This window comes from Capricornis sumatraensis, chromosome 17 (assembly GCF_032405125.1).
Source record: "Capricornis sumatraensis isolate serow.1 chromosome 17, serow.2, whole genome shotgun sequence".
Classification (NCBI taxonomy): domain Eukaryota; kingdom Metazoa; phylum Chordata; class Mammalia; order Artiodactyla; family Bovidae; genus Capricornis; species Capricornis sumatraensis.
In genome coordinates this window covers 44,222,632-44,249,334 of record NC_091085.1, presented here as the reverse complement: position 1 = coordinate 44,249,334, position 26,703 = coordinate 44,222,632, and the positions used below count along the sequence as shown (strand labels likewise).

The 26,703-nt window shown below is 35.7% G+C and overlaps 1 protein-coding gene across 3 annotated transcripts in view; it reads right to left on the bottom strand.

Annotated features, from left to right (window-relative positions):
• FSTL5 (follistatin like 5) overlaps positions 1-26,703 on the bottom strand; it is an 839,965-nt gene that overhangs the window by 59,528 nt on the left and 753,734 nt on the right. For all 3 annotated transcript variants that reach the window (XM_068990059.1, XM_068990060.1, XM_068990061.1), the window contains 2 exons: positions 13,481-13,588; positions 9,317-9,441 (listed from right to left, as the gene is read on the bottom strand). In XM_068990059.1, the coding sequence (XP_068846160.1) occupies positions 9,317-9,441; positions 13,481-13,588 (233 nt within the window). The remainder of the gene's footprint in view (positions 1-9,316; positions 9,442-13,480; positions 13,589-26,703) is intronic.

Below are 26,703 nucleotides of genomic sequence, written 5' to 3'. Positions count from 1 at the left end.
GGGGATCTCCCCACCCCAGGGATTGAACCCGCATCTCCTGCATTGGCAGGCGGATTCTTTACCACTGAGTCACCTGGGATATGTAGTATTGAAAGTACAGATTTGCTTAATAAACAATTTATATCTGCCTTTTTTTATTTGGTAAAGATAGCACACTAGGCCCTGAGAGTCTAAGAGTTCAAGAAGTCCTGACGATCTAGAGTTTGTGTTTTCATAGAGCAGACAAGGAAGGAAGAAGTTCAGAGAAGCTGAGAAAGCAAAGGTCATGATTTCAGGATTTCCAAGTGTTTCAAATATTCACTAGAAGCAGAGCTAGATAGAAAAAGTTGCAGCTCCTGAAAATTTATAATACTTTCTGTTAGTTTATTTCTGTCTGTGGAAGGAATTAGCATATAAAAGGAAGGGAGCAATAGAAAAATTGAACCTCACTGAACAGTGATTTTGCAAGATCATTATCTAGGAATCATTTTTGGAAACAATTTTAACTGCTGCTCTTCATTCTGATGGTATACTTTTCCTAAAAAGGCATGAAACAACTGATATTTTCAGTTTCTGATGTGTTTGGCTTTTGATGTAATGAGACAATTTTAGTGCTAAAACTGTATCTTCATACACCTGGCCTGTCCATAAATCAAGTCACAAGTATAGAGTTCTCTTGATATATGGCCAGCCAAATATATATATATATATATATATATATATATATATATATATATATATATATATATATATACAATTTTGCTTTAACAGATTGCTTTAAGATATGAGGAGGATGATATACTTTAACTTTCACAGAATGTTTATTGTTCCCTTGGAGAAGCTTTAAGGAAACATATATCGAAACCAATCTGTTCGTAATCATTTTCTTGCTATAATTTATAAAGAAAAAGAGTGCTGTAGACCTCTCTGCAGACTACCAGAATGGTGCCTGCTCCTTGAGTGGAGACACAGCCATTGGCTGTGCAGAGATTATGTCAGATCAGATTCTGGATAAGCCCTTAGACTGTCACTGCCATATTTTTTGCAAGCACTCATTCAACTTTTCAGTGACCTAAAAGAGTATCTCCAGTTACCACCTTTGTCCTTTTCAGCCCACACAAAGTGGACCTTCCCTGAGGTCCACTTTCATAAGATTCCTGAACTCTCTATCCAAGCTGAGACATTCACTGGAATCTGTTTCACCCCTGGGGTATGTGATAGGGAAGTGAGGAGTATCAAGGAAATTTAGGGACTCTCATTGTTTATTTGTCTGCTTTCATTAGAAGGTCAAGTCCAGAGGAAGACAAAACTTTGGAGACTGTCATTTTCAGATTTTTATGTAAGTGCTGGTTGCTTTCAAGGTCTACCTCTCACTGTGATGCACTGATACACTCTGTTCATCTTATTGTTTGCCATGTAATCCTTCATTGAAATACACACACACTCACACACACCTTCCAACTATATCCATTAATTCTAAGACTAACCCTAACCCAATCTCCGCGAAACTGCTTTGTTTTCCTCTCAAGAAATAGAAGTACTTTATAGGTAGATTTCTAGAGAAATGTAATCCAAACAATCAGGGGAAGTAGTTTGAAATTCTAGGCAGTAAGTTCAAATGGTGGTATTGAGGGATGATTTCAAGTGCAGGCAAGATTTTTAAAACATCTTAAATAGCGATAGTGTTGCCTAAGTTACTATCTTCCCTTCTGACTTTTACAGAACAAGTTCTGAAGTAGATACATAAATCAGAAATGATTTATTTCTTGTATTACTCTAAGCATCCTCTGTGCCAACTGAGATTGCCCTATTTGAACCAGTTGGGATTAAACTCTAGCTGCCCTCCAGTTTGAGAGAGGACAAGAGATAAGAGAGGTATGATTTGCAGAGGTTACGAGGGTCAGACTGTAAATACATCTTTTTTCATCAATTGAAATCTGTTTTCAATTGTATCAAAGGTACTATTTTAGTCAGTGAAAATATTAAGAATTTCTACTTAGAGCTCTAAGTAGCCTAAATGTTAGCTGTGCCCTTTTATCTAAGTAAAAATATGTTGGCAGTAATCTTTATTCTTTTGTTATTCATGACAACTCAATCTTCCAAAAAGAATTCTGCTAATTTCTGTATTTGTTGTAGTTTTACTTTCTGGCCTTCTCAGTGTCTTGCACTAAGTTTTATCAAAGTCCTCTGCTCTGAACTACACTGGTCCTTTGTAGTAATCACTTTCACCCCCCCCCCCCCCATCTACTACCAAAAAAATCAGTTTTGGAAGAATTATCTAAGATTTTTCATAGGAGATCCGGTGGAAATATTCCTTCACTCTTTGCCTGACTCTCTGCCTCTTCATTAGTTTTGCCTTCTATCATGTCAATTCTCATTACCCTCAGTTTTCATTCAGAGATTTTTAAAAATGTGGTAAATAATAAATTACTGTCAAATTTATTGTTTTTATTCTATGTAGACAAATTCTAATAGCATTTGCACAGAAAGTTGCAATAATTACAGATACTACAACAGGAAACTGACATTTAAACTTTTCTGCCTCCAGAATGGCCCTCCAAATAAAACACAATCAATTATGTTAATATCCATTCTCTCTGAGATTTGATGTGTAACCCAGCCATTGTAACACAACCATTCTTCTCAAAAAAAAAAAAATTATTATTTTTAAATTACTTTTTAATTTCTGGCTAATTAAAAAATTGATAATGAAAGTTATTAAATTCCCATGCATTGGCCATATCATAAGAAATTAAAAGTAGTAAGCTATACAATTCAAACATATATATATATAATGATATAATAACTTAGTTCTTTAGATACAAATTATGAGTAAAATAATAAACATTTGCTTTACATTTGTAGAGTACTTTTGATTAAAAAGATAATGAATTATAATTTCAATTTTTATGACATTAAATAGACATAATTTAATCTTCTGAGAATTGCACACACATTTTCATATGTAATAGTCTCTTTTAACTTTTTACCTATCTGGAGACTTGTTTTGAGTTCAAATTGAAATTCCTCATGTAAGAAATTTATATTTTTCAGGTCATTACAGAATACACATCTTAGAACTACATAATCTTTCCAACTTTAGAGCTATGATTCATGGTTTGTTAACGACTTGTTGAAATTTAAGGTTTTTAAAGAAAATTTTCTATTAACTGCCAGTCTAAAAAAAGAATGCCTATTTAATATACATTGCCAGTTCACTGAAATGCACAATGAATTATTAATGTGAAAAATATGTCATTTGTTGAATATGCAGTGGACCTATTTTTGAAAAAAGTAACAGAACATGAGACATGAAATGTTTTATTCATGAGTGAAAATCGCTCAGTTGTGTCTGACTCTTTGCAACCCCATGGACTATACAGTCCATGGGAATTCTCCAGGCCAGATAACTGGAGTGGGTAGTCTTTTCTTTCTCCAGGGGATCTTCCCAACCCGGGGATAGAACCCAGGTCTCCCACATTGCAGGCAGATTTTTTACCAGATGAGCTACAAGGAAAACCCATTTTATTCTTACTTGAAAGCAAAAAGGCTTATAATTGTGGAATAATTGAAATCAACATATTTTAATAAACATCAGAAAATCTTGTTTTATTAATTAAATTTCAAGTGATTTATATTTTCTCTAAATATTTGGGAAATGGATTAACCAAATATCTATTATGGAGTTTTAATAACCTGTAAACTTATAGTCAAAAAGTGTTAATCAGTCCCTTTCAGAAGCTTAGGAATTACTTTTCTGGGTGAGGCAGAAGAGTAACTGCCCTCTCTCATCTTTCAGGAAGTTTAGTTCAACAAAACTATACTCACAACTACAGCTAATAAATACAAGGCATATAGAATGGCTGCATGCTTCTCGAGAGTATTTTTGAACCATCTCCTGGACAAGCACTCACATTCAAGAAAGAGACAAGAATGCAAGCTTGGTTCATTAGCCAGAACACAACAGTTTAGAGACCATTTTGATTTCAGTCAACTGTATGTATTACCACTATGTCTGGTTTAGTCCAGACACAGGTTAATCTTTTGATTCTTATAGAGAAAGAATGGATAAATGAAACCCAAAGAAGGTATTTTCAATAATAACCTCTTCTAAGCTCTCCTGCGATAGAGTAATATATGAATAGAAGTAATAGTACGAAGCCTGGGCAATGTCACTCAGAATGGGGTGGAATTCAGTTAGGGAATTGGATGACTCAGTGGTACCAGATTCCATTCTCAGGCATTTATAAAAATGGAAATTAATATCCTGAAATTCAAATTCCTCAGACTACTAGGAAACAGACCTACTTCAGGCTCTGAAGAAATTTTAAAGTGCTGAGAACTTCAAATTGTCTTAAAAGTTGAATGACTTTCCCAATTTTGTGAAGACTTAGTTTTGTTTTGTTTTTTAAACTGCATGATTATAACTATCAATCTTTTAATATAGAATTAGGAAGTTGTTTTCTCTAAAGTTCTTTGATTTTTATTTACTTTACAGATGAAAGAAGCCTGAGAATTATAGATCAAAAAAAAAAAAGAAAGAAAGAAAAGAAAGAAAGAAAGAAAATAAAGAAGAAACAAAGCAGAGAGAAAACAACAACAAAAAACTTTTAGCAAAACTGTAGCTAATCACAGTGCAGCCCTTGCTACAGTACAGATTATGAGTAGTTCTGACATTTCTATTATGGGTAACTTAATATTAACACATTATGTTGTCCCAGTTCCTGGAAAGAAAGGAATTAAGCTGAATTCACAATAGCCAGTGGGAAATGGTGTTGCTGGGACAATCAGGCTGGGATCTGTCAAGAGACATAAGTTCCTCTTACTGCTACTTACTGCTTCCACACATATAACCATTCCTGTGTGGTTGATGCTGTGCCCACCACCTCTCAGATATTGTGTTAGCTGCTGAGAAATCGGGTGCATAAGAAATACCATCCTCCCTCAATACTATGTAGTCAGATTTAGGAACAAGTGTAACACTTACTTCTTTATTTCTATTCTTATGAGAAACATGAATTAAGTGCCTACCAGTTTTGAAGGGCTAAGGACACAAAACCTTGCACAAGTCCCTGTGTCTCTGTCTTTTAAACACTGACTCAAGAGTTAGTGTTACTTTCTTAGTCATGTCAGACTCTTTGTGACCCTATTGAAGGGCTGTCCAGGCTCCTTTGTCCATGGAATTCTCCAAGCAAAAATACTGGAGAGGGTAGCCATTCCCTTCTCCAGGAAATCTTCCCAAACGTGATCTCCTGCATTGCAGGCAGATTGTTTACCATGTGAACCAGCAGAGAAGGGGAAATGTGAAGATGTAGAAACAAAAAATAGTTGTTGGGCCAGGAAATATGACAATTTAGACTATAAATTAGCCACATGGCAGAATAACCAAACTCCTAGTTTCTTGAAAGATACAGATAAAGACCTGACACATATTCTCAAGTTGGTTTTATTGGAAGTGGACTCCAGCAGATGAGAACTGCTGAACACAGAACCTAGACTGGTTGAAAACAGAAGGTTGACAATGCTTAAAACTTCACATTGATGCCAACTAATATTGGCATTATTGGCACTAATATTGGTTATTCATAAGCTGATCACATCCTGGTCCATGAACACACTATAAAACTCCTCACTACCCACTCCAGGGCAGGTCATAGTCTTGAGGACACTAGCCTGCTGTGGCCTCGTTTGCCTGACAAATCAATAAAAACTACCCTTTTTCACTTCACCCAAATCTTTGTTTCCACATTTCTATTTAACACTGGTGAACACAGTTCAGGTTTCAACAACAGACATAAAATCCTGACACTTGGCCAGAAGCTTTTCAGACATGCAGAATATAAATAATTTGAAATGAGAGAGTGGCTATCTGAGAGAAAAGCGAAATAGTGTGAGGATGAAACAGATCAGGACCCTATGGTCCTTGCCCCCATGTCCTCAGCCTGCCTTTTGTCTGTGGAAAAGCTTTAGTCAAAGAAGTTTAATCAGAGAAGTGAGAAAAAAGCAGAAACATAGAAAACCATCAAAGGAGAACAAAAAATAATAGTTTACCCTTTAAACATAGTCAAGGACCTGTAGTGCCTCCTCAAAAGAAAGATAGCGCTAAGTCGTATCCAACTCTCCAACTCTTGCGACACTATGGACTGTAGCCTACCAGGCTCTTCTGTCCATGGGATTCTCCAGGCAAGAATGCTGGAGTCGTTTGCCATTTCCTTCTCCATGGGATCTTCCAGACCCAGGAAATGAACTCAGGGCTCCAGCATTGCTGGCAGATTCTTTACCAACTGAGCTATGCAGGAAACCTTCCTCAGAGGCTATAGATAATATTTGGAGCCATATCTGTGAGCTGTCTTATAGATACTGAAACCCCCACAAGGTGGAAGAAGTTAACAACATAATGACCAGACGTCGTAGCCATGACATGAGCTGCCACGATTCCAAGAACTGACCTCAAAGAAATGGGAACAAACTGACCCTGGAGCTAAAGACTAACTGTTTCCAAAACAATCAAGATGACCCTGGTTAGACCACAAATGACCAATATCAAGATGACTATCAGCGCTGATGGTGCTGTTTCTGCTTGTACTCCCCTTTCTCTGTCTATAAAAGCTCTTGCCCCCCAGACAGTCAAGTTTGGGCAAGGGAATTGGTCTTTGGACAAGCATTCACCCTCTCCCCTGGTTGCCTGCCAGCATTCAAAATAAAGCAAACTTTCCTTTCCACCAATCTGGCTTCTTTAATGGATTTTGAGTAGTGAGCAACCAGACCTGGGTCTGGTAACAATTAAGGGTCAGAGGAAGAGAACTAATATTAACTAAATATGTATCATGCGTCAGACCTTCTATCTGGCCTAGAATTTACACCAAATACAATAGTCAGAAAATAGTCTCAAATTCTGAAAAATGAAATTCATAAAAAGAGCAGTCTCATAACACAAGCCACATTTGGGTAGGATAAAATGTTTCATGAATTGTTAGGAGAAAAGACTTTATCCCTCAGGTTCTCCTCATATGCAATAAATCCTTATCATGTTAAAAATTCTTTACATATTCAACAGTTTATTTTTGGAAATACATGCTAATTTTTACTCTTTCTCTTCACTTTAGTAATAGTGATAATTACTCTGAAATGTAATAGGAATTATGATGATCACTCACATTCCTTAAACTGGGACTCTATACTGGTGGAGCTTCCTGGTGACTCAGGAGCTGGTGGCTCCTGCAATGCAGGAGACCTAGGTTTGATCCCTGGGTCAGGAAGATTCCCCTGAAGAAGGGGATGGCTACCCACTCTGATATTCTTGCCTGGAGAATCCCATGGACAGAGGAGCCTGGAAGGCTACCATCCATGAGGTCACAAAGAGTTGGACACAACTGAATGACTAAGTATGCATGCATATGCTGGTAGAATTGCTATAATTTAATTTAGAATTCTTACAAGTATTGTCAAAACATCTATGTACTTGTCTATATATGTATAAAAGAAATAAAGGAACTTAGAAATATCCTCAAGCAATACTTTTCAGTGTTTATTATAAAATATAGAAATAACCAAAAAATTTTGCTTTACATGTGTTAACCTTATTTACATAATCTTCCAATATTTATTACCTCTGACTTCAGCTATGTAGTCATCATTCTGACCCTAAAAAGATATGTTCTGGCAGCATATCAATTATATATACAAACACAGAACCACACATGGTGTTTACTGCATCCAGACAAAGTTAAACTCTTAACTCTGGTAACTATTTTATAACTTACTTGCTATAGGGAAAAAATACTCCAAATGATATATTATTAACCATAGTAGTGTTACATATAGGAATTTTGACTCAAATAATTGTATAAATAGTACACTTTAAAAAATAAGCAAAGTTGATAATATATATATTAACTATACTAAACTATATTAAGTATATTAAACACAATAATAGGGAATAGGATAGCTAGATAAATAAAAGTAAATGCTACATATTAAATGATTTACTAGTAAAAATTTATCAGCAACTTGAAGATAGCAAAAGGATATTTATTAAACATAACACAATGTCAATTAAATAAAATTTGTTCTCATCAAATAAGGATGAAAACATTACATATTTTTAGGTATCTCAGCAGGTGGGACCGTTTTCAGTTTCTATGCTGATTTCTTCAGTCTCTGAACTCTTCCAGTGTTTGCAGTCAGACCTAAAGATTATTTCTTTATGCAAATGCTTTTCAAATATGCTGAATTTTCATTGAGTTCGACTTATTTTCCATGAAAACAGTTAATAAATGTGAAGCACATTATAATCACTTTATTGCTGAGGGACATAATCGGCATCCTGAAAACAATAAACAATTGCTTGACAAATATATTAAACTCTTTTAAACATATTCATGGCTGCCCAAAGAACAGTTTCTACATAAAAACTTGACTGTGAGCCACAACTGTTATTTATGAATTTCCCTTTTTATTTTTGCGAGTTGATTTTGTACTGTTTCAGAATTCTTAAATCCAACTTTTAGACAAGAGAATTTTCACTTTAATTCAAGGGGAACAAATATACACAAAGATCAAATAATGGCTCATATAAAATATGTGATGCAGTCTCCCCTCAACCAAATTCCCTTGAAAAAGATAATACAATATTAGCTTTGTTAAGATTCACTAATATTGCTAAGCAATATTTTACATTTTTTCAATAAATCAATAAAATATTGATTAGTTTTAGGAATTGTAAATATCCAAAGTCTCCCACTTAAAACATTTAAACCACTTCTGTGATACTCTAAAGTGATATTGTTAGAAGTATTCACTTTTTTACTTCTTGTGAATACACTGAGAGACTGAATGAGTAAACACGTTTTCGCAAAGTGCAGACCTTAAATATTTCATTTCAACTTACTATACATCCTGATACAATGTTATATTTGTTTCTCTATGGGTAAAATGATACAAGAATGTTATTATAATAAGTTGAACGGATTTTGCTGAGAGTGGTTCTCTTCTCTGAAATGAACTCAACCAAGTTCAAATTTTAGCATCTTGCAAAAACCTAACCAGAAGAACTTAAAGACAATTTGCAAAAAATATTAAATGTAAAACTGATTTAAAAATGCAACCATACCTTTATAAATTCAATTCTCCACTATATATAAAAGGGACTAGAATACAGAAAATTCATCACTAATGTTGATAAGCAAAAGTTCATCAAGCAGATGAAACAAAGTTAATCAGAGTGCAATTATGTGTGTATTTGTTGTATAACAGAATTTTTCTTTTGGTGCTTCCCCATGACTTTCTATCAAAATTAGAGAGAAATCTAAAAGATGATGCTCATCAGATTGCTCACCTTATGTGGTTGATGAGGAGTGTGGTGGTGGGAATGAAGAAATCGTCCACCCTGTCAAACTGCTTCCCCACAGGCTGGGTGTGGATGGTGTGGTGTGGTACATTCCCACTGGCCAGGGTTATCACCTAAACAGAACATTGTGTTTAGATCCTGGCCAAGCATGTCCTTAATAGGATCAGAGATGAAATAAACCTTTGGCATTTGTTTGCATAGCCTCTTTATTTTAAACCTTAATATTACTGTATTATTAAGCAAATTGGAATTCTGTTTGCTTATTTCAATGTAGAAACTTCTGTTTCTAAAAAGGAAAAAATGGAAAATGTTTTTTTGAACAATTTCTGCTTAAAATATAAAATAAATTTGCACATTGATAACTTCTATATTATAAAAATGTTACTGCTTTAATAAGAAATATAAAAACAAGCATGCATATGATGAAAATTATTAAATTTGTTTCTTTTTCTTTGTTCCTCCCTTTTCCTTCCTTCCTTCATAGCATTATTGGGGAGTAAATGATATGTAAAAAACTCCCCTCCTATAGAACATAGTTGGAAACATAGGACAGAAAACTCCAAAATATATCATTTAAAATATTTTTGATGTTAGAAATCTTAGGTTGCATTATATTTTATTTTTTTCCTTTAATAAATTGAAAATAATAGATTTAAGCAACTTTAATCAGAGATTTTTTTCAAATATTCACCATTAATTGATTTTAAAACTTTCATATTTCTTTAAAGAAAAGATCACTACATTTAAGCTCTTTTATCCCATTTTGCACCAAATTATTTGTTTTTCCTTCTGATTTCTCATACCTCCACATTTGTCCTACTGTCTCTTCTCCATAGCCATTGTTCTGTATGAGCCTTTTAATGTATGTACTTTCTTGCCTTTATTTTACTTCTTTTAAACCCTTTCTACATGTGGTTACCAAATTAAACATCCTAAACTATTGGCTGCCTAATAGACTTTTCTCCCTCAAAACTGAGTGTCTTCCTTTGGTTTTTAAGACAGAAGTAAATATCATTTTTACTTTTAGTTTTTTCCCCCGAAAGGTTAATTTTTCTTCATTGCAATGATTATACTTTCATTGAGTTCCATTGGAAATTGCCAAGTTCAAGAAAATAGACTAATTATTATAACAGTCAAGATAGGTTCAGTCATGTTACAATCAAAAACCAAAACAGAACAGAAACAAATCCTTACTTCTTTACTGCTTCTTTATTTTTTAAAAATAAACATTTTGTTTTATACCTGTTACTTTCCCAGAGGTCTTTGGCAGGATATCTATTGCTTTTAGTATTTTTATTCTGTTTTCCATGAAGAAAGAATAGCCAACTACCTTGCATATTTCTATTCATGGCAGACTTATTTTGCCAGAACTAATCATATGGCTCCACCCAACCGAAAAGATACCCTTCTCCCCTGCCATGTGCCCAGGAAGAGAGAACCAATGTACGTGGTTAAACTTTAAAGTCATTGTACCTATTTTATTCATGGTTATCTTATTAATGTGTATCAGTGAGAAAGTCCTCACTGGACTTCAGCCACTTATAATAATGTGTACAAGACTATAATAAAACTCAACAAGGTTATAACAAAGGAACTCTCCAAATTGTTTTCCATTAGGCTGTACAGAGGTATATATTTCTCATTATGCATGTAGATGCATTTGAAATTAATAATAGTACTGACTGACAACAGCAGTAATAATATGAGAGCTTGCTATGTGTTAATATGTGTTTTAAGTAGTTTACAGGCATCACAGAATTTAATACTCAAACAATACTATAATGTGTGTATTGCATCCCACATCATTCACACTCCTGAAGGCTGATTAACTGAACCTCTCTTCTGCACTTGTCATTGTCTTAGACTGTAAAATATGCAAAGCCACACCCCCAGTTCCCTTCAGTCTGGACTATTTCCCCTGATGGGTCTAGGCCCTTCTTGCTCCTGGAATTGAGCTGGAAGTGGTGATTTGCCAGGTTCGGGACTGAGTCTACTGACTGCAAGGACACAGACTGATCTGGGATGCACTTTGATCAATAGGTGCAATCTTGCAAAAATCCTGGCTCATTTCTAAGAATGTGCTGCTGCCTGCCTCTCTGTGTGCGATGCCTGCAGTAAACAGAGATACCACTTCCCACTGTTGCCTCATCTGACTGGGCTTATGTCCAGACCAGTAGAAGAATGCAAGGACTTTATTCCAAGTTGTTCACTGGAGATATTTACTTGTCAAATTGTTGTGTATTTGTAGTATAGACACTGCATTTACGTCGTAAAACGGCAGATGACTGATACATGAATTTTAGAATTTTATGGAATTTAAGTTTTCATAAGATATAAATGCCCATTGAAAAGAAAAAACATAATTATGATAAATCTTTAAGACTTTATCTTTCAAACAGTAGATGGAAAATCATTGTCTTAAATACTTAAAATTATGACAGTTTATGGGTTTATATTAATCAATTATAAATATCACATAAAATAATAAATATTGCTTTCAGACTGGACAAAGACATACAGATTTAGTTATATTTTCAACATGAAAACACAGAGAAGGGCTTTCAGATCCTTGATAAAATGTTGTGCATGTTCAAGTTTAAGAGGGCAACATTATAAGATACAAATATTAGAACAAAAAAGTACTTCCTAGCCTCATAACCTAGCAGTCTCTAGATGTAAGACTTTCACCATCATGGCACAGGGACACTAGCGAAACTGAGAGCTTGACATGGTGTTCGGTTTCAATTCATTTTTTCCAAAGGAAAATCAGTTCTCTTTTTCAAATAAATCTTCGATCCCATTATTTTGGAAGACATTTCATGATAATCTTATTGGGAGACAATTATCCATACATATTTTGACATTTCTGCTGAGTCATGTCTTTCTGAGCAAAAAAGTTTGCTTAAAAGATGATGGCATAGCAAAAATGCGTTTGAAAGTTGGAGATGGAGTATTGCTCCTGAGAGATTTAGGGACTTAATTCCTCTGAACCAATTACTACATTGCCAGGATACTGACATACTCCTCTACTCCAGGAGAAGATTTGAATATATTTCAGAGTAACAATCTCTATTTCTCACATGAGATGGTGGACTGAGGTGCTAGCCACCTAAAATAACTTAGAGGCTCATGATTTGAGTCAGTAGGACTGTGCTAGTTATTCAGGGTGACTCTCAACTCTCACTGCATCACCCCGTGGGGATAGGGGCTGCAGAATAAATGCTAACAGGTTCCAAGGGTTAGAGACAGTCTGTTCTCTGATTCAGAGACCCTGTTATTCCTGCCAATGTATCTATATATCTGTTTATCTATCTATCACCAACTTATCTATCACCTATTTATATATCATCTATCTGTCTTATACATACATAAATGCACAAACACACATTCTTCATGTAAATAAATTTTATTGTATGTCATATTTTGAGTGATTCTCAAATACTACATTTTATATTATATTTTTAGATGTGAGACTAACCTTTCACTTCTACCCAGCAAATATTTTAAAAATTTACTAAATCTTATTAGCATATTTTTACTAGACATTCAGGGGAAAATAACCCATTTTTAGATGGTTATATAATGTGTGGGATGATTCTTAACATTCCTACAAAAGTCATTGTCAAAATGTGTATGTATATGTATATATACATCTGTCAATTTCAAATCATAAGCAAATTCTACAAAAATGACAGTAAGTATTCCCCAGTTAGAAGTGAACCAGCAGTCAGATAGTGAAATCCTGTGTGTTTGGAGAAAACTGAAGACCTGCTTTGAGACTCTGTCTAACTCTCCCGGGCTCTACTTCACAAGCTACACTCCCCACATCCCTTTCTAGAGAGATGAAAACAAGAAAATTCGAGGGAAGCTGGAAATTGCCAAACAATCCATGATAATCACCCCACCCTCCATGCAGTGGCTTCAGCTTTGTCATTATATATTTGTATATTCCTTTGGCATATAAATCTAATGTTTGGAACATCTAAATTAAAATATTTCCTAACCAAAAATGTATTTTTGTATAAACATTTTTTTTTTACTTTCTGTGAAGATCTAGATGAAAGAACATCATTGTTAAATGGTTAAATGCCCAATTAGATACTGAAAGTTTTAAAGATCATCATTTTCTCAGACACACCGAAAGGGACTTACCTGTAGTGTTGGAGAAGTCTTTTCCATTGTACCCCAGCTGAGCACCCAGACCTGGTCATGAGATTTGTCATAGTGTAATTTAACTGGGACGGGATCTGTGCTTACTGCCTGTAACAGATAGGGGTTGAAAAAGATTTCAGACCCAAATATTAGTTTAAAACTTGGCCGGAAATTATGTAAAAATTCAAGAGCTTAGATGTATTATAAATTAGCATTTATAATAAATGTATGTTGCCCATAGATGGACCTAGAGATTATCATACTGAGTGAAGTAAGTCAGACAGAGAAGAAGAAATATCACATGACATCCCTTATTTGCAAACTCTAAAAAGAAATGATACAAATGAATATATTTATAAAACAGAAACAGACTCACAGACTTACAGACTAAATTTATGGTTGTATGGGGATAGGGATAGTTAGGGAGTTTAGGATCAAATTTACATGCAGCTGTATTTTAAATGGATGAAAAACAAGGTCCTACTATACAGTCCAGGAAACTGCTCAATGTTATGTGGCAGTTTTGATGGGAGGGGAGTTTGGGGGAGAATGGATAGATGTATATGTATGGCTGAGTCCCTTTGCTGTCCATCTGAAGCTATTACAACACTATTAATTGGCTATACTCCAATATAAAATTAAAAGTTTAAAATTGCATGTTGCCAATTAATTTTCTAAATCCTATTTTGATTAATTCAGAAATATGATACCTTACTCTAATATGTTTTTACATGATTTTATATAGTTTTATATTCATTCATTACCTATGTAAATTGTGTTTAACAGAGAAGCTATTTAGGAACTCAAGGTATAAATGATTAATATGTGCATTTTAATCAGCTGTTGAGTACAGGTAAGAACTATATTTCTACTATTAGATTTTTCTATCCCGAAGCTAGTTATGGGATTTGACTGTTTATAATGCTAAAACACAAACAATCTAATATATAGTTGCAACTATAATGACAAATTACCTAATTTAGCTTCTTTAATGAGAAATCTAAAATCACAGGAAAAAGAGAAGCAGCTTTTTGTACTATACTTGATATGATAAATGCATTTTTCTGCTAATATTTATACCTAGCATTTATGGAAAATACAACTTCCAAACATAAATTGCTGCCAAGAAGTTATTTCACTCACCTTAATTCCAAGCTATTGATATTATAAGCTAACACTCCATTTCAGTAATTTCCTATAATAGTTACATATTTTCTAACATAATACATAAAACAAATTATATTCAATACAACAACCCTTATCTGATATTAAAAGCATTTTTTCCCCAGAGCTCTATTGAATGACCTTAGAGAATTTCCCAAGTTAATTCATGATGTAATCCTCTTCTCTATGGGCTAAAAGTAAACTATAATCGTTGAGTATATAGAGATTCATATTTTAACTATCACAACAGCAACTTGGTTTTACTGAAGCATTTCTTTTCTAAAATGTTGGCTTGTATTATAGCTATTTAAAATTCTCAATACATTGCATCTGAAGTAATTATTGGATTGCTGAAAAGACCTGTTTAAACATTTCTGTGTTAGTGTCTTCAGCCCTTTTTTTCTAGCTAACAAAGCCATTAAAATACTTTGGTTTCAAGTGGGCAACGATGTTGTCCGGGAAGGTAGTCCACTTGGAGAGCAGCAGAGATTCAAGTCAATGACTAAGCTTATTCCCCTTTGAGAAGTGTGAAATTTCCCAGCCTTCCTAGAGATGAGGGGTGGTCGCATGGCATATCTTAGTTAAGATGATGAATGATTTCTGAAAATAAAGCATTTTCATGGAAAGAGACAATAGCAGGAGGAGACTTTCATGCATCACACTTTTTTTTTTCTTCCTGCTTTGAATGTTGTCATTTGAGAATATTAATCCTCAGCTTCTAAAGACTTCACACTCCATTTTATGCTAGTATAGCTCAGCAGGTAAAGAATCGATCTGCAATGCAGGAGACACAGACAGCACAATTTTGATCCCTGGGTTGGGAAGATCCTTTGGGGAGGAAATGGCAACCCACTCCAGTATTCTTGCCTGGGAAATCACATAGCCAGAGGAGCCTGGTGGGCTACAGTCCACGAAGTCACAAAGAGTTGGACATGACTGAGCAACTAAGCATGCAAGCAAGATTCCTTTGATTTTTCATATTTTCCCTTTATATGTTAAACTTGATCTATGTGCAATTAATAGTCAGACTAGTTTACATGTAACTTAAATTGGAATAATATTTATGCTTTTACCAACTGAGCTGTGAGGGAGGCCTGAAATAGTTCAACGGGCAACAATACCATGATGAGAAAGACGTCACTGTTATTCAATTCTTGAGAGACAGTTATAAAAATAGCAAAGATCATTAGTTAGCTTTTATGTAGTAGGAAACAATCTGAATAAAAATTTTTAGTTTGCCAGCTCTTGTAAGTTTCTTTTCTTCTCACCTGGCCATTCACAAATATTATCTTTTAAAGGGTATACTGGGCTTCTCTGGTGGCTCAGTGGTAAAGAATATGCCTGCCAATGCAGGCGATATGGATTCAATCCCTGGTTCAGGAAGATCCCCTGGACAGAGGAGCGTGGCGGGCTACAGTCCATAGGAACTCAAGGAGTCGGACATGACTTAGAGACGAAACAACAACAAAGTGTATAATAGCACAGTCCATAGTTAATATCCATATTAACATACAGTCCATAGTTAACTAGTTTTGTTAATATCCTCATGAAATGGATAAGAAAATTGAGACATTTGTTTCACCAGTAGTCATCCAGCAAGTGATCAGCAGGCCTGGTATTTGGGTCTGTGTTCTTTCCCTAAGTGGGGACCTCCCTACCTATGAAAGAGCAGCCCCTCTTGCTGAGAAGTTTCATTCCTGACAATGTCTGGATTGGATAGGTTGCCTTCCTATTTATGCTTCATGGACAGGAAATATTCTTTTTTATTTTTTTATTTTTTGGAAGGTGAGGAGAAACCCATGGGGCCCAAGTATATGCAGTAGCATTTGTATAAGCAGTATAATCCCAGGGGAAGAGCATCAAGAGGCAGTGTACACCATGTTTGCCTGCGTGCCAAGTCGCTTCAGTCCTGAACTACTCTCTGAGACCCTAGGGACTCTAGACACCAGGCTCCTGTGTCTGGGATTCTCCAGACAAGAGTACTAGAGGGAGTTGCCATGCCCTGCTCCAGAGGATCTTCCCAACCCAGGGACCGGATCCACGTCTTTTATGTCTCCTGCATTGATAGGCAGATGCTTTACCATTAGTCCCACCTGGGAAGCCCTATACACCATGGTTATGAATGTGTATTCTGAAACTGACTTCAAATTTTAGTGTCTTCATTTAAACTGAAATAACAATAATGAAAATAACACTTTGGGAAGTCACTAAATTACTGTGGTTCAGTTTCCTCTATAATAAGATGGAGACAATAATAACACCTACTTCAAAGGGTTCCTGTAAATATTACGGAAGGTGGTAAGTACAAAGTGCCCAGGTAAGTCTGGTGAGTGTTAAATATTATAAAAATACCACTGCTACTACTATTAGAAAAAACTAACTGTACTAAAGTACACGGCAGCATCACAGTGTTTTAGAGATGTAATGCCTTTATTTAGCAAATGAATTTGATAATTCTGTAATAATTTAATAATTAATAATCACAGTCTTAGTCCTGGAAGAGTTTATAGGTGATAGGGTGGAAGAACTTAAAATAACTAGATGCAAGTCTAGTTAATAAAAATACAGGACAATTGCCATGGAAGGTCAAAGGAAGATGTAAGAACAGGATGAAGGAGAAGAGGAGGTGATGCTTTCACTGAGCCTTAAACTATGAACATTTTCTTTTATAAATGGCAAGCAGAGACTATTTTTAAAAGTTAACTTATGAGAATATGTTCTAGGAGGTGTCAGAAGTTGTTCATGATTAATCTCCTTCATATAAGATCAATGTTTTTGAAGGAAGAAAATATAAATTTTCCAAGCAACTTCAGAATTTGAAAGATGTTTATTCAATGCCCTCCAAAATGTGTAAACAATTTTTGCTTTCAGCATTTCATAAGTTTAGTATTAAATTCAGTTTATTTTGCTTTTTGGTTATAAAAGCTCACCAGAACTAAAAAAAAGACATTCAGATAAAAATGAAAAGTAATTCTGACATACTATGTTTGGAAGGTGTTTAACTCCTAGGAAAAATCTATTTACAATTTTCAGGTGTTCAGATATAACCCATTTTACAGAGGAAACATTGACATGGTTTTCAGCAATGAAATCATACAACCATGACAAAAATATTTCCAAACAACTGTATTCAGGATAATCTTATCATAACCCAATTTTCTGTCAAAAAACTGATATTTTCCTATTTATATGACCAACTTTTGAAAGGGTAAATTACAGGTATTGGATTTTACGAATTATTTGCTAGTCCTCTTTGTAAATTACTTAAACCATCTGTCAGTTTAGATCATTAGCTTTTGTAAAAGAATAGCTCTATATTTGACACTTTAAAATTCTTGCCACAATTAAGCCTGTAAGCCTTTGTGTTGTAAAGCAGTTCATTTTTTTCACAGTTTTAAAGAAAATTGTACACATTCTATTATACTTGACTGTCCTTGTTCTCCCCTACTTCCTGTCACCAGGACCTGGCTGGATCTGCCTTCCAAAGACTGAATCTTTGCAGCTCCTGCCCTGCTCTGAGTGCACAGGGAACCTTTACCATCTTCAACCTCACCTCAGGATTTCCACCTTTTAATTTTCTACTTGTCACAATCTGGATAGGTTTATCGGAGTGACCTGGTTTTTTTGCTGCTTCTTTTTGTTTGTTCATTTTTGGTGAGTATTATTAGATGAATCATGGCACCAGTTTGGCCAAAACACTGCAATGTCATCTCATTTCCCTCAGAGTAAAAGCCAGACATCCTTATAATGACTTGTCACTCCCGGTCTTCTTTCTCAGACCCCTCATTTCCCACACTGCCCCTCATTCCTGCCTATGTCTCTGATCTAGATGTTCCGACCACTTTGCTCTTCATCCAACATGTCAGTCAGTCATCAGTTCAATTCAGTTCAGTCGCTCAGTCCTGTCTGACTCTGCGACCCCATGAATAGCAGCACACCCGGCCTCACTGTCCATCACCAACTCCCGGAGTTCACTTAAACTCATTTCCATCGACTCAATGATGCCATCCAGCCATCTCATCCTCTGTCGTCCCCTTGTACTTCTGCCCTCAATCCCTCCCAGCATCACAGTCTTTTCCAATGAGTCAACTCTTTGCATGAGGTGGCCAAAGTACTGGAGTTTCAGCTTTAGCATCATTCCTTCCAAAGAAATCCCAGGGCTGATCTCCTTCAGAATGGACTGGATGAATCTCCTTGCAGTCCAAGGGACTCTCAAGAGTCTTCTCCAACACCACAGTTCAAAAGCATCAATTCTTCAGTGCTCAGCCTTCTTCACAGTCCAACTCTCACATCCATACATGACCACAGGAACAACCATAGCCTTGTCTATACTGACCTTAGTCAGTAAAGTAATGTCTCTGCTTTTGAATATGCTATCTAGGTTGGCCATAACTTTTCTTCCAAGGAGTAAGCGTCCTTTAATTTCATGCCTGCAATCACCATCTGCAGTGATTTTGGAGCCCCCAGAAATAAAGTGTGACACTGTTTCCACTGTTTCCCCATCTATTTCCCATGAAGTGATGGGACTGGATGTCATGATCTTCGTTTTCTGAATGTTGAGCTTTAAGCCAACTTTTTCACTCTCCTCTTTCACTTTCATCAACAGGCTTTTTAGTTCCTCTTCTCTTTCTGCCATAAGGGTGGTGTCATCTGCATATCTGAGGTTATTGAGATTTCTCCCGGCAATCTTGATTCCAGCTTGTGTTTCTTCCAGTCCAGCGTTTCTCATGATGTACTCTGCATATTCCCCCAGAACCAGTCTTTCCCATATAGCCAAATGTCTGCGTCCTGTACACCTTGGTTGAGAACTCACCTTGTAGGTGAGGCCAACCATGGGCACCCTGCCCTCTGTTCTTAACTTTCCCAATCCCATCTACCTTGTTCTGTTGCTTTACCTTTTCCAATAACACTGACCACTTCCCATATTGTAGAATTTACATATAATCTTCTTCTGTCTGTCTCCATTCACTGGAGTCTAGGCTCCCGGAAGGCAGGCCTTTTCGGTTTGTTTAGCTATGTGATATCACCTTTTGCACTTAGAATAATACCTTGTAAATAGTAGTATTCAATATATAATTAATGTACCTCTATATCTACTTTTCAAGAGACAGGTAAGGTGGTCTGGTATTGCCATCTCTTGAAGAATTTTCCACAATCTGTTGTGATCCACACAAAGGCTTTAGCATAGTCAATGAAGCAGATGTTTTTCTGGATTTCTTTTGCTTTTTCTATGATCCGATGGGTATTGGCAATTTTATCTCTGATTCCTTTGCTTTTTTTATCCAGCTTGAATACCTGGAATTTCTCAGTTCACATACTTTTGAGCCTAGCTTGGAGAATTTCGAGCATTACTTTGCTAGCATATGTAATGAGTGCAATTGGGCAGTAGTTGCACATTATTTGGCATTGCCTTTCTCTGCGATTCGGATGAAGGCTGACCTTTACAGGTTCTGTGCCCACTGCTGAGTTTTCCATATTTGCTGGCATATTGAGGGCTGCGCTTTCACAGCATTATCTTTTAGGATTTTAAAATAGCTCAGCTGGAATTCTATCACCTCCACTAGCTTTGTTCATAGTGATGCTTCCTAAGCCCCACTGGACTTCATGATCCAGAATGTCTGGCTCTGGCTGATTGATCACACCATCATGGTTATCTGGATCATTAAGATCTGTTCTGTATAGTTCTTCTGTGTATGCTTGCCACCTCTTCCTAATATCTTCTGCTTCTGTTAGGTCCATACTGTTTCTGTCCTATATTGTCCCCATCTCTTCATGAAATTTTCCCTTGGTGTCTCTAATTTTCTTGAAGAGATCTCTAGCCTTTCCCATTCTATTGTTTTCCTATATTTTTTTGCATTGATCACTTAGGAAGTCTTTCATATCTCTCCTTGCTGTTTTTTTTGGAAATCTGCATTCAGATGGGTTTATCTCTCCTTTTCTCATTTGCCTTTCACATCTCTTCTTTTCACAGCTATTTGTAAGGCCTCCTCAGACATCCATTTTGCCTTTCTTTTTCTTGGAGATAGTTTTAAGCACCTCCTCCCGTATAATGTTAGAACCCTCCCCCCATAGTTTTTCAGGTACTCTATCAGATCTAATCCCTTGAATCTACTTGTCACTTTCACTGTGTAATAGTAAGGGGTTTGATTTAGGTCATACCTGAATGGCCTAGTGGTTTTCCCTATATTCTTCAATATAAGTATGAATTTGGCAATAAGGAGTTCATTATCTGAGCCGCAGTCAGCTCCAGGTCTTGTTTTTACTGACTGCATAGAGCGTCTCCATCTTTGGCTGCAAAGAATATAATCAATCTGATTTGGTGTCGACCATCTGGTGATGTCCATATGTAGAGTCAGCTCCTGTATTGTTGCAAGGTGGTGTTTGCTATGACCAGTGCATTCTCTTGGCAAAACTCTTTTACCCTCTGCCCTGTTTCATTGTGTACTCCATGGCCAAACTAGCCTGTTACTCCAGGTATCTCTTGACTTCCTACTTTTGAATTCCAGTCCCTATGATGAAAAGGGCTTTTTATTTCTGTATCAGTTCTAGAAGGTCTTGTGCCTCCTGAGAATCCTGTATGTGGGTCTAGAAGCAGCAGTTAGAAGAGGACACTGGACAATGGACTGGTCCAAAATTGAAAAAGAAGTACATCAAGGCTGCATAGTGTCACCCTGCTTATTTAGGTTATATGCAGAGTATATCATGCAAAATGCCAGCTGGTTATAAAATGCATGCAGATTATACCACCTTTATGGCAGAGAGCAAAGAGGAACAAAGAGACTCTTGATGCAAGTTAAAGAGGAGCGTAAAAAGCTTGCTTAAAACTCAACATTCAAAAAATGAAGATCCTGGCATCTGGTCCCATCACTTCATGGCAAATAGATGGGGAAACAATGGAAACAATGACAGAATTTATTTTCTTGGGCTCCAGATTCACTGCAGATGGTGACTGCAGCCATGAAAATAAAAGATGCTTGGCCCTTGGAAGAAAAGCTATGACAAACCTAGGCAGCATATTAAAAAGCAGAGACATTAATTTGCCAACCAATGTCCATATAGTGAAAGCTGTTTTTTCCAGTAGTCATGTATGAATGTGAGAGTTGGACCATAAAGTAGGTTTAGCACTGAAGCATTGATTCTTTTGAACTGTGGTGTTGGAGAAGACTCTGGAGAGTCCCTTAGTCTACAAGGAGATCCAAGCAGTCAATCCTAAAGGAAATCAGTCCTGAATATTCATTGGAAGGACTATTGCTGAAGGTGAAGCTCCAATACTTTGGCTACCTAATGCAAAGAGCCAACTCATTAGAAAAGAACCTGATGCTGAGAAAGATGGAAGGCAGGAGCAGAAGCAGACAACAGATGATGAGATGAGAAAATGGAATCATCAACACAATGGATATGAGTTCGAGCAAGCTCCAGGAGATGGTGAAAGACAGGGAAGCCTGGTGTGCTGCAGTCCATAGGTCACAAAGAGTTGAACATGACTGAGCAACTGAACAACATCTACTTTACTGGGAAAAGTAATTTGCAAAATTGAACATCATGCCCAACAGCATAATGATTTAATCATTTTTGTTGTTTTATAATATATATGCTTAACAAGATTTGTTATGAACAAAGCTTTTCTCTAAATATATTACAAATGCAAAACTTTTTAAACTTCATGACAGTCTGTCTGTTGATGTGTGCACAATTGCTATATCATTTGTATAGATTAAAAAAAATAAAAATAAATTCATTGTACCAATGTCCATCCCTCCAAACTATAAAACTCTCACTTTACTCTCAGATGCTCTCATGCTCATCATCCAGGTGGCTTGGTGGTAAAGAATTTGCCTGCCAATGCAAGAGACATGAGTTCTATCTGTGTTGGGAAGATCCTCTAGAGAAGGAAATGGCAACCCAGTCCAGTACTCTTACTGGGGAATTCCCATGGACAGAGGAGCCTGGAGGGCTCCAAGGAGCCTTGCAACTCCAAGGAGTTGCAAATAGAGTCAGACAGGACCTAATAACTAAAACAATCAATGTCCACTCTTTCCAACTGTAAAACTCCCACTTTCCTGCCAAGTACTCTCATACCCACCATCCAAAATACAGATGAATTCAGGTATCCAATATTATTCCATTTATTAAATATTTTTTAAAAGTAATATGATTCTTTTCTTAATTTAAAAAATATTAAAAAATGTCCTGGGATTCCCTTCTCACATCTGTTCATCTCTCAGTGCTTTTTTGTTGTATACACTCTGCTTGGAGACCATTGATGTATATATATTTGTTTCCACAGCCACCAAGCATATCTCAGAAAAAATACAATTCAGAATATAATGTTCAGAAATATAAGATTGGGAAAAAGGATTACACATATGCTTATCTTTCACTTCAAGATTAACTTATGCACATAGAATGCTCAAGTATTACTTATAGTTTGCATTTCCTATCAACATTATTTTCCTAGAATAATTGTTTCCAAACTTTGCCTTTAGAAACTTAGAAATTACATTTATTTGCAGCACATGATTCAACACCCACCACCATTATAGAACAAAGGGGATCAATTTTGATCTATTGAATGGTTCTGTGGGACTTAGTTTAAATAAAATTTTCTAACACTCTATGTTGGAAATTTCTCTCTCATCCCATAAACACCATTCTTTTGTGTATACCGCAGCCTTTGCTTGTCTTGGTGACATTCAGATAATTAAGCCATCAAAATCCTTCTTCAAAAGATTTATTGACTTATTAGACATATTCAGAAACATCTTTCAAATCACTATATTTCATTATTGTAATTAATTAACAGTAGCTATCTACATCCAATTAATCAATTCTAAAGGAGATCAGTCCTGGATGTTCTTTGGAAGGAATGATGCTCAAGCTGAAACTCCAATACTTTAGCCACCTCATGTGAAGGGTTGACTCATTGGAAAAGACTCTGATGCTGGGAGGGATTGGGGGCAAGAGAAGAGGACAACAGGGGATGAGATGGCTGGATGGCATCACGGACTCGATGGACGTGAGTCTGAGTGAACTCCAGGAACTGGTGTTGGACAGGGAGGCCTGGTGTGCTGCAATTCATGGGGTCACAAAGATTCAGACACGACTGAGCGACTTTACTGAACTGATCTACATATACAGATCCTAAAATCCATATTGCATAATTTCCCATGTAAGCACCTTTTCAGACTGTTATATTATCATGATGAAGTAACTTCTTATCCTGTTCCTTTGTAAAAAATGTGTAGAATATACTATATAACACAATAACAAACAGCTTTACTTGTAGTTTTATAAACATATTGGTAATATTTTTCTTTAATATTTTAAAACTGTTTCAAACATCGAATAGAATGCAATTTACTTAAAGTATGAAGGTTTTCTCTTTGTATATCTATAAAATTTAACTCCCTCATAATTCCAACATATGAGATACACATTTATCAGTACTTCTTGAAGGGGTGCACCAATTACAGATAATTTAAAATTGATGCTCTATTGATTATGCTCCAGTTGTATCAACTTCTATAAAGATGGCATGTTTAGTCAGAGTGAAGTTCTGAGAATAACAACAAAGATACACAGAACTTGGAGTTTAGCCTTGACATGAAGGAACAGTGAAGCACAGCTTGTTTATCAGTCTGACAAGTAGAGTACCAGCTGGCTAATTAAGTGAACCTAATTTAAACTAATGATGTAGATTCTCAGGATAATGTGCTAACAGCTAGAGGAGACTGCTGATGACACTTAAGAATACCCGAGATGTTACAATAAGCCACTTCTGCATCCAAGCAGAACCTGATTTTGTTCCACAGAACACAAAATGAGGTCAGTTTACTAGTTAATCTTTTATGCAAAAAAACACCCGCATGCCATTCTTATAAAAATTATTAATGAGAGAAGCAATAAATATTTGACATTTAAAGCAGTACCAAGATTATAGATTCCTTTAAGATTTTGTGAGCTTTCATTTTTAAGCTGCAGGTAGAAATGATATTAATGTAATGTAAACACTGAAAATTAATATACCTCTACTGTAAGAATTTATCATGAAGTTTCTAAAAACATATGCTGTCAAGAAAATATTTATCATTTTAACAATAAAATGTAGCAATGCTGTTCAAGTGTTTTAAACATTGCTTCCTAAGATTACATATTTAATATCAATTTACAAAGTTAAATACATGCAAAAGAAATAAAGAAAAACTCAGAAATTATGATTTCTTGGAGAAACTCAGTATAAAACACTAGAACTGAAAAACAAAACCTGAAATGTTAAATTTAAATAGGTGTAGTGTTATTTTTCTTACTTTCTTTTTCGAAAATAAGACAATTTGATTTGGACTTCACTCTCACATCACTGTGTCCATTCTATAAAAAATTCTATAGTAGTTTCTATCATGTTTGGGAGGTGATTAACTAAAATTTGATTATAATTATTATTCTTAGTTGCCACTATAGTATACTCAGGTTATAACAAAAGAAATCAACAGAAATACAGCACAGAATCGGGAAGGATAACTTCATTAGGAGACTAAGGGGTGAAATTGATAAAGGTGCTTTACTTTTTACAGGATTAACTTCACAACTTGCAGTTGACTTTGAACGCACTCTGCTCTTGGATATAAATAAAGATTTAAATGACAAATTGTTGGGAGTCACGTTAGGCACTATTGACAAAATGGAGGCATGGCCCCAGCTCCCTCTCCTCATTATGCAGGCACGGACCCGGGATGAAGGAGTTAGGCCTTGTAATCCTGACTTGTTTTTTCCTCTCCTCGGCTGAGTTGACTGAAAACAAATATTAAGGTGCTTATTGTTCTTGAGAGGAGCATGAGAAGGCACAAAGCCTTCTGCAGCTGTGCTCAGAGAATAATTCATAAAGTTAATCATTGACATTTGTTTAAGGCCTTTACAAAAGAGTGTTCCAGGATGAGCCCATAGGCGGCAGCTTGAGGCCATGGGAGGGATTTATATCTGAAGCCTATTAGTGAGGAAACTGTTTATGGCAAAGGGGTTTTCTGAATTTAGGGCTTAGAAATAATTAAAATAGTTAGAAGTTAAAGATTTAAGGAATGTTTGTGAGTTAGCATATTTTACTATAGCTTGTAGAGGTTAGGAATTTTTAGAGACACTATAGCTAGAAGCCTTTTTAAGAGATAGTGAGCTCAGGATGTTAGGGGCAAACAGAATTTAGGAAGATAAGTAGTAAACTGAGGAATGTGGCATATTACAATGTAATCACAAGTTAACTATAGGACACATTAGAGGAAGTAGATAATAGATGGTAAGGCTGATTCCCAGAGAATCACTGAAGCAGGAACTCTGTTTGAAAAGCAACAATGATTTATGGGCATAATAAATGTGGGTGAGGGGAACTGAAAATGTCAAACCTCTGACCTAATGTTTTTGTAAAAGCATAAAAGAGAATCTTAAACTTGAAATAAATAGGCAGTCCAAGAAATCTGAGAGACTGTCGCATCGCCGGCACCATCCATCTCTTCAGGTTGAATCCTTGGCTGCTGGAGCTGGACTCTGGCAACAAATTAAGCTATTCTCTTTCAGTTTTTGAACTAACTAGAAATACTATTTTTTTTAACTGGTTTTAAAACTTGAATTACTTGGATTATTAATTTATAAAACAGACATTTTAATGTCTATGTCTATTAAATCTATTATTTACATGAGAAAAGCCTTGAGAGAGTTCAGAATTCTTAAGAGATGATGTATTTTCCAGTGTAAAAGTAGAGTCATTAAGATATTCCTAATTCATCTTTAAACATGTTCTTTTGAGGACTAAAATTCACATACTCTAAGGGCATGTTAAACAAACATAAGGATGTATTATTTCACCAAGCAGTCAGAAGACTTATGGAATTCACTTATGGAATTCACCTCTTCTAAAGAGGTTCACAGGTTGAAATTATAAATGGTTGAAAACAGGAGAAATTAAACAAACTCAAAGATAGAAAATTTGATTTTATTTAAAAGAAAATTTTATGGGATATATATCTAAAATTTTAGGTTGATATTTTATTCAACAATATCCATCAAAAAGTAGT